This window comes from Nilaparvata lugens, chromosome 5 (genome assembly GCF_014356525.2).
Source record: "Nilaparvata lugens isolate BPH chromosome 5, ASM1435652v1, whole genome shotgun sequence".
Classification (NCBI taxonomy): domain Eukaryota; kingdom Metazoa; phylum Arthropoda; class Insecta; order Hemiptera; family Delphacidae; genus Nilaparvata; species Nilaparvata lugens.
Genome location: NC_052508.1, coordinates 62,239,275 through 62,255,041, shown reverse-complemented (window position 1 = coordinate 62,255,041; position 15,767 = coordinate 62,239,275). Strand labels below are relative to the sequence as shown.

The window sequence follows — 15,767 nt, the reverse complement described above, 5'->3', positions numbered from 1 at the left end:
AAGTAACAAAATTTCCTAAAGATCTCATTCCCATTATAGGACTATCATCATCACTTATTTCCTATCACCTTTTCTTCTACACATTCTCATTCCATTATCTTCTAGATTCTCCTTCTATTACTCTTCCCAACCTCTCCTCCTTCTTCATCCTTCTGATTTTCTTATTATTCCCTTTCTCCAACCCCTTCTCAACTGCCTCACCTTCTTTCTCCTATTCATCCTCTTTCTACGCTTTCTCCCTATTATCCTTCTCTAGGCCTCTTCACCTCCTTCTCTTGTCATCCTCCTCCATCTGCTGGTCCATTCTCTTTCCTTGTACTTCTCGTTATTCATGTCTCTATTTCCTTCACCTCTTACTGCTTTATCTTATTGTACTTATTCTTTATCTGCTCTCTCTCATTTCTTCTTCCTCCTCCTGGTTCTTTGTCATACTGTATTATACTTATCTCTTTTCTGTATAGGGCTACTTGTAATATAAATATGAAGGAAATGCAAATCTCAGTACCCTTTTTTTGAAATATTTTATCACAACATGTTTCGGACATTCATGCCATTTTTAAGTGATATGAAGTAAGTGATTGTTTATTCACTTCATATCACTTGAAAATGGCATAAATGTCCGAAAAATGTTGTGATAAAATATTTCAAAAAAAGGGTACTGAGATTTTTATTTTCTTTATATTTGTATTATACTTCTCTTTATCTGTTCCCTTTCCCCTCTTCTTTCTTTCCCTCATCCTTCTCCATTCTGTTTTCCCTCGTACTCCTCAATGTTTTTCATGTTCTATTCATTTTCTTCCCCCTTCTGAATCTTCATCATATAGTACTTCTCTTATTATTTCACTGTTCCCTCTCCTTCATTCTCCTAATCCTTCACCATTGTTTTTTTCCTGTCGATCATCTTGGTAGCAAGGTATGAAAAGAGCGGTCGATGTTTCCAGTTGTGAGTTGTGAGGCAGGGCAGGCAGCTACTGTGAGGAACGTCGGTTGAATTTGATATATTAATTAAAATTGCCGTCAAAAGGAGGCGGAGGCGGCTGGTAGGAGTAGGACGAGGAGGAGGACGTGGTGGAAGTGAGAAGGATTGATAAGAAGTAGTTAGGAGGAAGTAGGAGGAGGTGGACGTGGTGGAAGTGAGAAGGATTGATGAGAAGTAGTTAGGATGAAGTAGGAGGAGGAGGAGATCTGCCCAGCAGCCTGGAATGCTGACGGGAATTAAAAATCTATTGATGAGCGATGGTGCGTGTGTGGAATGTTCGTCAAAAGCCACTCTTAAAAGCACACCTTTTTTGAAAAAGAAATCAATCAGAAGGAAAAGGGACAATGGTTAGAGGATTGGATGGGAAGAGAAGGAAGAAGGAGGAGAAGAGTATGGAAAGAAGAGAAGTTGAAGAGGCGAAACGAATCAAAAGAAAGTAACTGAAAGAGGTGAATGGTGAATAAGCAGAGGAAGAAACAATACAGAGGAATTAGATGTGAAGGAGATGATTTGGTTGGAGAAGTGGGGGAAATTTGAAGAAGTTATAGGGCCTATTTCTAGTTGGATTGGATGAAGATGAAAATTGGAATGATCGGCAATGATCAATAATTCTATGATAGAGGCTAGAGAATAGAGAAGATTACATCTTTAGAAATTTGTATAGATCAGTTGAAAAATGAAGTTTTGGAGAAAACTGTAAGAGTGGTCTTAGGAGGATATAGATATAGATATAGATATTCTATAGTGTGTTTTCACACTCTTCTGAAAGGAATTACTTGAAAAAAAGTTTACGCTATGAAGAATTATTATGCAGAATGAAGGTGGAATGCAATTAGAATCAATAAGAGTTTCAATATAATTTTTGTCTATTATTGGAAAATGATATGAAATAATATTCTCCCTATTAACAAACAACAGAAAAAGATTGCGAGAAATCATTAGAAAAAGCAGGAAAGGATCGCAGTGATGAACGAAAATAATGTGAAAGTTGGAAGATTATTGGAAGTTGTAATGAATTTTCATTATAAAGCTACAAATACTAATGAATGGATCAACTAAACACAAATAATAATGAATTATTTATTTTAAAAATGAAAAGTTGAAGGAGAAGCTACAAGTAAAGGAAAATTACATAGAGGACATGGCATGGAAATAACCAAAGGAAGAAGGAGAAGAAGATAATCAATTATGATAAAATTAATAGATGAAAAGGCTACAGGAGAAGGACAATTACATAGAGACATGACTCATGGAAAAAACGAAACAGAGAATAGGAAGATAGGAAGGGAGAGAAGAAGGAGAATTAAACAGAAGAGGAAAACAGAAAGATGGAGAAGGATAAAAAAAAAGCACCGACTGAGAAATTATTTATCATCGATCGGTGAGCAAAGCGTAGCGGCGGCAAAAATTTAATTTATCGTCATTTTGATCTAAACTTCTCAATCTGTGGCCAGTGCCTTCCATATCAGTCAGTCTGACTCAGTCACTCCTAATAAGGCTGTCCTGCTCCCGCTGCCGCTCCCGCCCGACTGACCCATCGATTATGACTTTTTCCAAGCTATCAGCGCGATGCTCCGCACTCATAAATCAGTGCATTGATTCCAGGCTGGATAAGAATCACTTATGGCAGTGATATAGTCACAAATCAAAGGAAAAACTGGAATCGAAACTTTGGTTTTGAGAGTATTTTACAGTATAAGAGTATGTTATATGAGGGTTTGAGAGTATTTTACAGTATGAGAGTATGTTACAAGAGGTTTTGAGAGTATTTTACAGTATGATAGTATATTGCAAGAGTATCGGATTCAAAATATGTTGATAACTATTACAATATTCAAATATTAGTATTTTGTTTTTCATTTCAGAGTCTGGTTTTGAACGAGAATTTAATTCAAGAGCTTCTTAAATGAGAAATTAATCGCTATCCTACAGAAAAAAGTGATCTCTTAATGCTCACACATTATAAGAATAAAGGCAATGAAACACTGCTATGTTGTCTAGATATGTCACGAATTTAAACTTGTGATATTTTTAGACAACATTCCAGTGTTTCATTATAAATAAATATCACTAAATGTAACCAACAACAGTATCTGAAGTCAAAAATATAGGTAAAGTAACTAACTGTCTTATGTCATAATTTTATTATTGTCATGAAATAACGTAGCGGTCCTACTACTCTAGTCTTTAAATTTATTTTATTTTAAGAGAAGTGCACTCCAGTAGGGCTTATGCCTAGGTGTGCTCATATTTATTTCGCTTTATGTTTTTGTCTGAAGCAAAACATATAATTTTCATTAGTATGTTTTTGTATTGTTAGATGGTACAATGTTTTGTAATAATAATATTATGTTGTGCGGAATACATTATTTTTTTAATTGAAAAATTTAAATAACTGTAAATTACTATAACCCAATTTCCTATTGGTTAGCTTGAGAGTGATTTAAATTTCTGCTACTTAATCTCCATTGATTGTGGTCCTGACTTAAAATATTTTCTTTCTAACTAGTACGCGTAATAGATATTCGTATTTACATTGAGACTGGCTAAGTTTCCCTAATCAACTACCATTTTATTTTAAACATGGTGACGAAGTGTCTGCTCTCTCATTGGTTAGCTTGTGATTGATTAAATTCCTTCTACTCAACTCCTTCTCACTTACTCAACTCCAATTGGCTGTCGCAATTATGACGAAATTACTACTATATCTCTTGGGGTAACTTCGATTCTATAAATTGTTTTTCTCAATTTCTTCAGGCAACTGCTACTCTCTTATTGATACTTGATGAATTATTCTTGTTGAATTCGCCCTTAGTCTACTCGTTTTATAATGTCAGTCTTCCTTCTTGCTCTTGCTTTCAGCCTTTCTTCTTTCTCTCTTTCTCCTCTTCACTTTTCTCGACTTTCTCTCTTTTTCCTGTCCACTTCTCTCTCTTTTTTCTCTTTCTCTTGGTAATTGTAACATTCTTTCTTTTTCCATCTCATCTCGGCCTGCTTGTTAAGATCGAAGTGCAGTGTAGTATCTTGCTTTACTTCGTGACTCTTTCTCTCCATCTAACCTCATATACAGTATATGATCCTCTCCTATATCTCAACATCCTTAACATTTCGTTTCAATTTTTTTCACTTATTCTCATAATTCATTGCTTTTCAATAAGCATTGACGGGTCTAAATCACGACTTCACGCATAAATTAGCTGAGATATGCATTGAAGCACGTACGAGACGGCATAAATCATTTGCTCTTAATTTGGAGTGACAGATAATTATCAGAATCAAAAAGAAAGAATTCAATTATTGGGATAGGGTCGACCGTGACAAATTTCTCAATAATTTATCTGGATAAAGTATTCAAGAGCATTACCCATTTGTCTTCTCTAAATATTTTAAATTGTAAAGCGAAACTGATCATTGTGTTTGAGGATTTTTCAGTTTTTACAACAAAATATGAACTTATGACTATGAAAATATGAATTTATCCGGAGTAGAATCAATCTACAATTGAATTCATTGCAATAACTGTGAATTAACTTCAAAAAGAATTCGAACCTTCCAAACTCAGGTTATCCGAATAACTTTCAGAGCCAATGACACTGGTATTGACACTGGTGTAATTTCACATCTCGGTATGTCAAGTTTAATATGAATAGTACTCCTACTACCGAAATAATTCAGAGACAAGAAAGCTTGAAGTTTCTTAAATATCATAACTATAGAACATAAAGTTAATAGTTCATAGCACAGATAAAGATACATGTTACTCTATTTTCATGCAAGAACTCCCCCCCCCCCATTCACAGACGTATAGTCTTCATGGGGGAATTCCACGCCATCTATAAACTAGCATTAATGTAATTATGTATCATTTTCTATTTCGATTGATGTATTCTATTTATAATTGGATTTATGAATTTTACATTTTTTTTATAATGCAATGTGGAAAATAAATTGATTTGATTTGATTATTTACACCAACATAATATATGCTCAAAAGGTAACAACACTCTTTGGCAATGGTGAATAAATGGTTATAGGCACAGTAATTTCGGTGATGTACATGAAATCTGTAACCGTGTAGTTTGATGGAAAAAGTATTCATTGATGATGGAGTTTGAAGCTAAATTTTTTGGTTTTTGCGGAAAGAAAACAGTTATTTGTTCACATGAACAGAAACCAGAAAAGCAGCAGTCGTGTATGTGGATTTTAACATTAATTTACTGTACATATTCAAATTTAACCAACAGTGTGAGGTTGCCTAGCGAACATATTTATTCATCCATTTATTTTATGATAGACAAAACACAATTCATTAGAATGACCATCAGGCACAGCCCAAAATTATTCCTTCTCCGAATTTCGATTCCTACAATAGTCCCAAAAATGCTTTTTGTTTCAATCACTTTAGATTTTGAGTCCAATTTTAAGTAAAAACACTTGAAAACAAGCAATTTTGGATTAAGTTCGGAAACCAAATTTAATACCGAAATAACACTCACAAATCACATAAAACTGATAAATAAAGAGTTACTTTAGAAAATTTTGATCCGAAAAATTGGAAACAAACCTATTCGTTAGAAGCACAGCTGTTTTTCTAACAATGATTGTAGAGAAGAATTCAAGCTATGCTCGTTTACCCTAAAGGGAAATACTACATCCAAAATTACATAAGATGAAAGATGAACTTAAATCCATAATTATAATAAAAGCTAATCAGTAATCACAAAAACACAATGGAACTACACGAAACAAACCAGTTTCTTGGTATTTCACACTAAAAAAAAATCCAAAAAATGTGGCTGTGTTACAGTTGTTAAAAGCAAGGCTCAGATTATTCTCAACAACAGCTTTTAAATGAGCAGCACACGCATTCTATAGTCAGATCCATTTCAAACTGTCAGCATTATTTGTAAGATACCATCGATGTTTTCCGTTTAACTAATGCTGACATTTTTGGGTGAATCCCGCTTAGCTGCTCTGAAACACCGAAAAGAGCCTTAGGGGTGGAACTCCGGACTTATATAGAAGGGTTATAATTAATTTACAATTTTAATTGCTCACAACTATTTATTATCGTCACGAGTTGGTAATTAAAGCGGCGACTAAAGCTGAGCAAAAAAATAAGAAAGGAGCAACACTCGAACAGCTAACAGCTTGCACAGATTAACCTTTTTGTTGCTGTATTGTGTTCGGGCGAGATAAGGCAAGTGAGGAGAGAAATAAGTTGGAGGAGAAGATAAGACGAGTGTGGTTTAGAAGTAGTGGTGGAGCAGAAGTAGAACGAGGAGTGAGAAAAAGTTTGTAGGGAGAAAAAGGTGAAGAGGAAGAAGGAGTAGGATGAGAAGTAGGAGTGGGTAGAGGAGGAAATGGAGGAGAAGAGAGAGGAGGATAAGAAAGAGGAGGAGAAGGAAGATTGAATAAGAAGTAGTTGAAGTAGAAGAAGGAAGGAAGGAGGCTGAAACTGGATGAAAATCGAGGAGAAGAAGAAGAAGAAAAAGAGGGAAGGAATAGGAAGGAGAAGGAAATAAAGGGTGTGATGAAGATGAAGGAAGGAAAGAAGTACGAACAAGAAAAGTAGTGAAGGATGACTCATAGAAAAATATGAAGAAGGGATAGAAAGGGGAAAATGGGATGAAAAAATACGTGATGGTTGAAAAAGATAAAGAAGAAAGATAATAAGAAAGATAATGAAAGAATATGAAGTAGATTAAGAAGAAGAAAAATTGTTATTGTGAAAAACGTGTAAGAAAAGAAGTCATAGATAGAATCAAAGGTGTTGTTAACTCTTACACTCATGAATATTCCGGAGTCTAAAATAAATGTATCTATAATGCTCATTATATGAGTGGTTAGGTTTCATTTCAGGATAATATTCTACACGTTCTTGAACCCATTCCTTTTCTCAGCTTGGCATTTTAATCTCAGTTTTGTCTCCGGGCGTTTTCTTCAGATCTCTACCGTGCGTTGTTTGTAGCTTAGCGGATGTTCTGACAGAGAATGAAAATGAAAGTACTCTAAAACACAAAGAAATAGAAGATAACATAATTCTCTAAAAGATACCACATACAATAATTACTAATACTGAATTAGCAATAACTGAAACAATAAAAAACTCTATACAAAACTCTATACTCTAAATTCTATACATTATTATTCAAAAAAAAAAAAAAAAAAAATAGAATTGGCTACTGCTAAAATCGTCGGAACATATAAAATACAAGAATCAGCAGAAGAAAAATGTGTTCAAGAAAAATAAGTTATACAAAACGGATCAATAATTCAACAGACCATATAATTCAACACAACACATGAACCATTCGATTCAACACAATATACTCAACACAACACTGAGTTGAACCTAATAAATTTAACTTACAATCCATGCATTGTATTGTACAATACATATCGATTTATACAGAGTTATCATGAAAGAATGGTGCGGTTTCGAACATTGTTTAAAGAAAAACCAAATTACTTACAGTTAATGTTTTTTATTCACCTAATTTGTCGTCTGAAACAGTTTTTTTTCATGATTAATGACTTTAAATAAGTGCGCCCTTAGTCGCTCGACAAATGTCCAAGCGATAATAAATTTCTCTCTTAACATTCGATAACATTTCTTCGATTATGGTTGTCATTGGTTCTTTAATCCTGTTTTAAAGTGGTTCAGTTCGCGTTTTCTTGTGAATAAACAATGTTTTTGATGTAAATTTACAAGAAAAAATCTACCTGAACCACTTAAAAACAGGATTAATGAAGCAATGACAACCATAACCAATGAAATGTTAGAGGATGTTTGGAGAGAAATTGATTATCGTTTGGATATTTTGTCGAACGACTAAAGGCGCACATATTTAAATTTATCAATTATGTAAAAAACTGCCTGAGACGACAAATTAGATGAATAAACAACATCAACTGTAAGTAATTTGGTTTTTCTTTAAACCATGTTCGAAACCGCACCATTCTTTTAAGATAACTCTGTATTATGCTAAGACAACATTCCAGTGATGAATAATGATTACAGATCAGATTAATACAGAAGATGCAATAGATCAATTCAAACTGAAATCAGTTTTATTTGGTTGACCAGGCTAGGATCTCAGATTGGGTAGATGGTAGATTTCAATTTGTCTAAATACCCTCAAAGATTCGGTTTGATTATGCTTTACTAGCAGCAGGTAACCCGTGCTCCGCGAGGGTCCAATTAAAAACTTGACAAACTGAAAACTCAACCTACTTAAATCTTGAAGAATTTAGAACAGGCCTATAATCATCCTCGGTAAATTGAGACTTTATAATATGCAAACTTTCAAGTAAATAAGTTGAGTAGTTGAGATGTGATGAAGTGTAATTCGTGAATTTCCTATCCCGTACGTGCCAGTTCCAGTGTCAGTTCTTTCCTTTATTATACTATAGATGAGATTTTGTGATGTTAACTATCTCGAAAAATATATGGTATAGTCTGGGTCCCAATCTTGAAGTGCCAAGATAAGTTAGATAATATAACTTGTTGAAATCAATTTCCAGCGTGAAACTCATTTGAAAAACTTCTAGAATTCATCATTAATCAATTTATATTTGCAAGCTTCTAAAATACTGTATTGTGATATTTTTTACTATTATTAAATTAAAAATAAGTAGGGTACTGAATATAATTCACAAAGAAATGATTTTATAGAATAAGGCTGATTTTGCTACTTGAACTATAATAAAATATATTGTAGTATAAAAAGTTTTCTTTGAAATTATTCATAATTTTCCCCGAAAAATAACAGTTCAAATTATATTTTTTTCAAAGTAATACATAGTTGTTCTGTGAATTAAGGACACAAATGACGCATGCTATCCCAAAATATATTTAGAATAAATTATTTTTCACCTCTTGCTAATATATTATTCAAATAAACTCGACCCAAATAGAACATCAAAGGCTTATTTAATTATTTTCAACTATTTAGCGCACAATTCGCGATGGAGGAACATGTTCTGGAATTAAATTTATCGATTTAATTTTATATTTTCGAGTACTTACGTCAATAATGTTCTTTACAGGTGTTCCCACAGAGTGATGGTGGAGAGATCGCAGGTTTTTTTAATGTTTGAAAATGGTGGTACGCCATTTTGGAGAGTTTTTTTAGTATTTTTCAACTTTCTACCACTGAATTGTATACTATTTGAAGTTTATAATGAGGTCCATGTTATAAAGTCAGCTCCTGATTAACATTGGTGTTGCTATCCTTGTCTGTCATTGGACAAAGCAGATAGCTCTATCCTTTTCTACCTTGGCCAAATTGTTTGTTGACTATGAAGAAAAATTAAGTACTCTATTTTGTGCAAAAATACTAAACTTGAAGAGTTTGAAGTAGGCCTAGAACCATCCTCGGTCGATTAAGAATCTATATGCAAAATTTCAAGTTAATCAGTCCAGTAGTTCAGACGTGATGATGCGTTTATAGTTATTTGTGCAACTAGTGCGCAAAGTGACAGTTTGCTGCATCGAAAGAAACGTTTACGCCCGAGCCGTAGGCGAGGGCGGAATGGTTTCTTGAGTGCAGCAGAGGAACTTTGCGCACGTATTTCACATTAAGTTTTTCCTACAGTTACCATTGAATATGAAAAGTGGGTAATTATGGGTAAAATTGCCTGAAATGCATCAAATGTTTTTCTGTGTAATTTTATTATTGATGAAAACCTTAATCCTAAAATCCTAAAGTCCTCGTTGTCCTTGGTTATAATATATAATAGTAATAATTAGCGCGTTGTGCTTGGTTGCACGTCTGCTCACTATAGCAGCCACAGCAGTCACTGTTACCAACTTCATTTTGATTTTGCTGCACTGTTGCTCCATATAACCTACTAAGTATTTTGCGTTGCCATGTTGCAAATCTGGAGTGCAGAAAAATTTTTCCCGCACTAGAGCGGAAAAGTGATTCTTTGCGTTCTGTAATCAGTGCAGCAATGGCCACTTTTCAACGTAACTGTAGGAAAACATAATTTTCCTATCCCGTACGTGTATGAGCCAGCTCTTTCCTTTATTATACAGTAGTATAGATAATAAGTTCTTCAACTTGGCGCTAACCTAATAAATTGACAGAACCCAATTCTTGTTCACAAACCTTCCTGAACATAATGCCAACTAGACACAATTGGACAGGTTATTAATTTATTTGCCAATTTTAACCATCTTTTTCTAAGAGGTAGTCTCTCTAGATTAAAGTTCTGATATCGGGGACTGAGCTTCGCTCTGGAATGCAAAAGCATAAACAATTTATTACGAAAGAAGAAATTATAATAACATTCATAGTTCATATAGAAATGTTCTATCTAATCACAGTAAATTGAGATTAATTGCCAGAGGAATGCAAAAATTTCCCTCACAAAGGCCCGGTTGCACAAAAGCCGGTTAAATTTTAATCCTGATTAATTTCACGTGAACCAAATCAGAGAAGACCATTTCAAAAAGATGGATCTACTGGAATTAATCAAGATTGAGAATAACCCGGCTTTTTTGCAACCGGCACTAAGTACCTGATTGAATGATTACAAAAGTTCTACAGCTGAGTCATAATTTTGACACAGTCCCACACACATGCACTCGCTCACTTACTTCCATCATCAACAGACGACGAAATAATTGTTATCAGCTATTTTTCCAAGGAAAAATAATAATTATCCTTTTAATGTCCTTCAACGAGTTTTCCCAGGGATGAGACCTAGTGCAATCGAAAAAATTTATATTATAAACCTACTATGTTCTGAATTTGGTGAGAATCGTTAGAGCCGTTTTCGAGGTCCGGTGAAATACAAACATATAAACATCTAAACAACCAAACATCCAAACATCTAAACAGAAATTGCTTGTTTAATAGTAAACAAGCTAAAAATTTGGGCTTCGGGGTGCACGAGATTGATATTTTTAGAATGAATGTTCAAAATTAGGAGATCTAAATCATATCCGTTTTACCGGTATGTAATCCACAAGTTGACATAATTATTTTGATGCGCAACCACAACCCTACTCTCTCTTATTATGTTGACAGGGGGAGGTTAGGTTTATCTATATATACTAGTAATTCTGTGAACAGTGGACCTCACGCTCAGTAAGTTACATTGACCTGTTGTTATGTTTTCTCAAAAATTAATAAATAATTTATCAATTTAGGATGTCTAGAAAAAATCCTGAATAAACATAGAGCTCTCTGTTCTATCGTACCGTGACGTGTCGTCCCGGAATGTGAGTGTGAGCGCTGTTATCAGGTCTGGCTGCAACTGTCTACAACGTTGATGGAAAGATACATTTTCAAGATGTTCGATGTTTTTGAACGGATAGTATTATAGTCCACTAAACAGCTGATTTATGATGAATAACTCTATAGTCTGATTTTTACTCTAATATTGGCGTATGAAGGAGGCTCCTTTTTCCTTTTATATTATCCTTGAATTGCAAAATTTTCAAAAACCTTGTATATACGTCGACGCGCAATTTAAAAAGGAACATACCTGTCAAATTTCATGAAAATCTATTACCGCGTTTCGTCGTGAATGCGCAACATATAAACATATAATCATTTAAACATTAAGAGAAATGCCAAACCGTAGACTTGAATCTTAGACCTCACTTCGCTCGGTTAATGAAAGCAAAATGGCAATTACTCACTGACGTTCAAATTTGGTAGATATGTTCAGTTGGCCCTTTAGAGGCGCACTAAGAACTTATTTGGAAAAATTAAAAAAAGATACGCCCAAAACCAACGTTTTTCAGTGTTTCCTCAGCTTTTATCGAGAACAAATGAACAGAAAATGCTCAAATTTAGTACAGAGGCTCAGCTAGGGTGCAATAATGTTGTGTTAGAAGGAATTTGCAATAACGTCAAAGATATGCCCAAAATTAGCGTTTTTTGCTTTTTCTCAGATTTATCGAGAACAAATGAACAGAAAATGCTCAAATTCAGTACAGAGGCTCAGCTAGGGTGCAATAAGTTGTGTTAGAAGGAATTTTAAATAACGCCAAAGATACGCCAAAAAGTTAGTGGTTTTTTGCGTTTTCTCAGTTCTTTTATCAAGTAATAGACAGAAAATGTTCAAATTTGGTACAGAGGTTTAGCTAGGGTCTAATAATTTTGTGATGAGGTGACTTTAATATTTCATCAAAGATACGCCCAAAATCAGCGTTTTTCCAACGCTTTTCTCAGCTTTTCTGCGTTTTCTCAGTACTTTGACTTTCTGATGGAATGAAGCATGCTCAAATGAAAAAAGATCAAAGAGATCATGCTCATGATCTCATTTTTGGACGATCCAGTCGGGGGTCCAGGGAGCGGAGCCCTTAGGCTAGACGGATATGGCGAGCGAAGCGAGTTTGATTCTTAGATAAGAAACACAAATAACAAAAAAATATTTGATCAGCTGTCTTAGCACATTCGAAATTTGGACAATATGAATGTCATCAGACAACAATGCCTGTCGTATCGGAAGTTTACGTACAAACCCACCTTGTGTTAGAAACTTCGGTCTGCTATCAGCGCTTAGTTCGTGGGTTCGAATCCCGCCGATGGCATGGAGGTTCGATCATCTCACAACACGCAAGCGGAAATTTCATGTGGGCATTATCAGCCAATGAAAATGAATAAATACCGTTGATATTATGTGTCAACATGAGCTACTTATATAGCTAATGCTACATGAGCTAATTATTCACTTTTACAACAGTACTTTATACAAAGTATTTCATGTAAAACATGTACATGGTCACTGGTATTGTATTAGATTCAAATTATTGTGTTGAAAATTCAAATTCAAGTATTTGATGTAAAATACTTACTATATTGAATTGAAATTGTTTTTTTTTCAGTGGTACAAGTGCTCGATGGAACGTCTACTTCCCGAGGTGAGAGGCAAATTCGTGCAGTCGAGTTTCGATCGGGAAACGGAACATTTTCTGCAGAGCTGTGAAAAGAAATCAGACCAGATATTTCTGCAACTGTGGTACAGTTTGGCCAAAACTCTGCTTAGCCTGTTCATGTCGCATACCAACATTAATGGGTGAGTTTTAATTAAATTCAATTAGTTAAGATTAGGATTGATTCACCTTTCAGCCTTGGAATTTTTCTATGAATAGTAGTCTATCTCTCAACATCTCGAATTACCGGCACCTATCTTGTTTTGGTTTGGAAATATTAGTATAGTTACACACACGTTAATTTTTGGATGTACGATTTTTTGGCGTCGTTTTGAATTCTTTTATATCAAACAGATGATGTTTGTCAAGTTTCGTTTGATTTGATGGAAATCATAAGAATGGCATAAAAACGTACGGTTAAAAATCGATGTGTGTGTAAAGCCCCCCCCACACACACACACATCGAATTTTGCTCGTACGATATTTTTCCGTCCTTATAAATTTTATTGGATTAAACAGATGATGTTTGTCAATCTCCGTTCAATCTAATAGAATTCATAGGGACGTTAAAATATCCTTCGAACAAAATTCGATGTGTGTGTGTGTGTGTGTGTGTGTGTGTGTGTGCGAGGCTTAACATTAGACATATATTCTCTCCCTAATTTCGTTAGTGAAGTAGTTTTATGTATTGAGATATCCATTAGCTTGGTTCCCAACTGAATTCAGTTTTTTATTGCCTTAAATACTTGCAGAATGCTTTCGTATTTGAATACTTTGTTCGTAATATTATTGTTTTACTGTAAAGTATTGATGTCTTCCTATTGGCTAGTCTTTCGTTGTTTCAAGTTCAGCAGCTAGTCTTTTTATTGGCTAATTTTCTATTTGTCTGAACTTAGCTATTGTCTTGTTAATTTCAAAGTTTCTTTCCAAAATTCAACAGAATATTATCATGAAAAACGATATGAAGGGTTTCGAGAAGTGATATTGTGTTAAATATAACCCTGTATCAGCACAAGTTATAAATTATTTTTATTGTGGTTGGAACGAACCAAAGCAGAGTGAAGCAGAACGGTGTGCTATTATATTTGGCAAACGGCTTGTCAACCAATCATAAGCGAGCTTTTATTATTGATAGTGTCAGGCTTACTTTTTCTGGAGCATTCTGTCTGTTCAACCAGTGTCGGCTCATCTGCTGCATGTAATAACTCATTTGCGCAAGAGTGAGAGGAGAAATGAATGGAGATTAAAGGAAGATGAGCGGTTGAAGTGGAAAAAGTAGTTGAAATTGGAAAGAAGTCGATGAAGTTGTTGGAGAAGAGGGAGAAGAAGAAGGAGGAGCAGGAGGAGGAGGAGGAGGAGAAGAAGAAGAAGAAGAAGAAGAAGAAGAAGAAGAAGAAGAAGGAAGAATGCGAAGGAGGAGTAGGATAAAAAATATAGAGTTGAAGGAAAAGAGCAAGAATTTGAAGAAAAAGGAGATAGAAGTGTTATAGAAAAGGAAGAAAAGGGAAGAAGATAATGAAGAAGAAAAAATGGTAGAAAAACAAGTGTTCGGTGAAAAATTAAAGCAAAAATTTAAATTAAGTTAGAATAAAAAAAGAATACACACAAACACTTTGAACAATAATCTAGTGGAGGAGAAGAAAGAGAAAGAGTTTGAAGGAAATGCGTGGGAAGAAGGAAAATAGAATTTGGTAGAAGTTTAGGAGGAAGGAACGTTGGAGGAGATAAATAAGCGGATGATGGAGAGAGAATATGACTTCAGAAGTATATGCAAACGTATAAGGAGAATACTGAACAGAGAGAGAAAATATAGGCGGAGAATGTATGGTGTTGAGGAAAAGGAGGAGACAGAAAACAAAGGAAGAGTTCAAGTCATGTCCAAGGATTGATTGATTGATTGATTGAGTACTTTATTTATGTAGATTACAATATATATACTGGCTTATACACTTATATACAATAGCTTACAATACAGCAAAGTTATAGATGAATTTACATAATATAGACTAAGAAAATAACTATTGAACTGTATATGATATGAAAAAGCAATTTGTAATATAATAACTATAGATAATAATCATATTGTTATGCATCTACATAAATTGGCGGAGCTTTGGACATATCAATGTCCATTCTTTGGGAAGAATATTAAAAATATCCTCCCCACTAACTCTCTACCAAAAGGATCAGAGGTAGAAAATGATGACAAGGGGAGAAAAGGCGGATGAGGGGAATCTTCATTAGCAGGAGCAGATATATGAAGAGTAGGTTGAAGAAAGAGAAAAGGAGGAAGAGAAAATGAATGAAGATGATGAACCAGATGTGGAAAAAGAACGTTGGAAGAGAAAATGATGAAAAAGAAGTGGTGAAATTACACAAAACGCAGTAGATAAATGAATGAGCTATCAAAGAAATTTAAAGAAACAAGGTGATTGAGTATCATTCTATAATTTGATACAATATTCTCCATCTTTGTAAGTCAATTTCTATGCAATTCCTTAGCTCACACTCCTCCTCTGTCTTATTGTCTCTCTTTCAACTTCCTCGCGTTGTTCCTTAGAAAAAAGTATTAATCCACAATGTTGAGCGAAAAACATTACGTAGCCGGCCATTTTCAAAGGAGCGGTGCTCTCGTTCGGTTTCGCTCTTCTCTGCATCTTTCTCCTTCTTCTTCTTCTTCTTCTTCTTCTTCTTCTTCTTCTTCTCCATCTTCTTCTTCTTCTTCTTCTTCTTCTTCTTCTTCTTCTTCTTCTTCTCCATCTTCTTTTTCTTCTCCATCTTCTTCTTCTCCTTCTTCTCCTTCTTCTTCTTCTTCTTCTTCTTCTTCTTCTCTCTTCTTCTTCTTCTTCTTCTTCTTCTTCTTCTTCTTCTTCTTCTTCTCTTCTTCTTCTT

The 15,767-nt window shown here is 34.5% G+C and overlaps 1 protein-coding gene across 1 annotated transcript in view; it reads left to right on the top strand.

The window, feature by feature from the left end:
- LOC111052831 (methyltransferase-like protein 9) overlaps positions 1-15,767 on the top strand; it is a 223,320-nt gene that overhangs the window by 62,192 nt on the left and 145,361 nt on the right. The window contains exon 3 of the mRNA XM_022339633.2: positions 12,828-13,018. Within this exon, the coding sequence (XP_022195325.2) occupies positions 12,828-13,018 (191 nt within the window). The remainder of the gene's footprint in view (positions 1-12,827; positions 13,019-15,767) is intronic.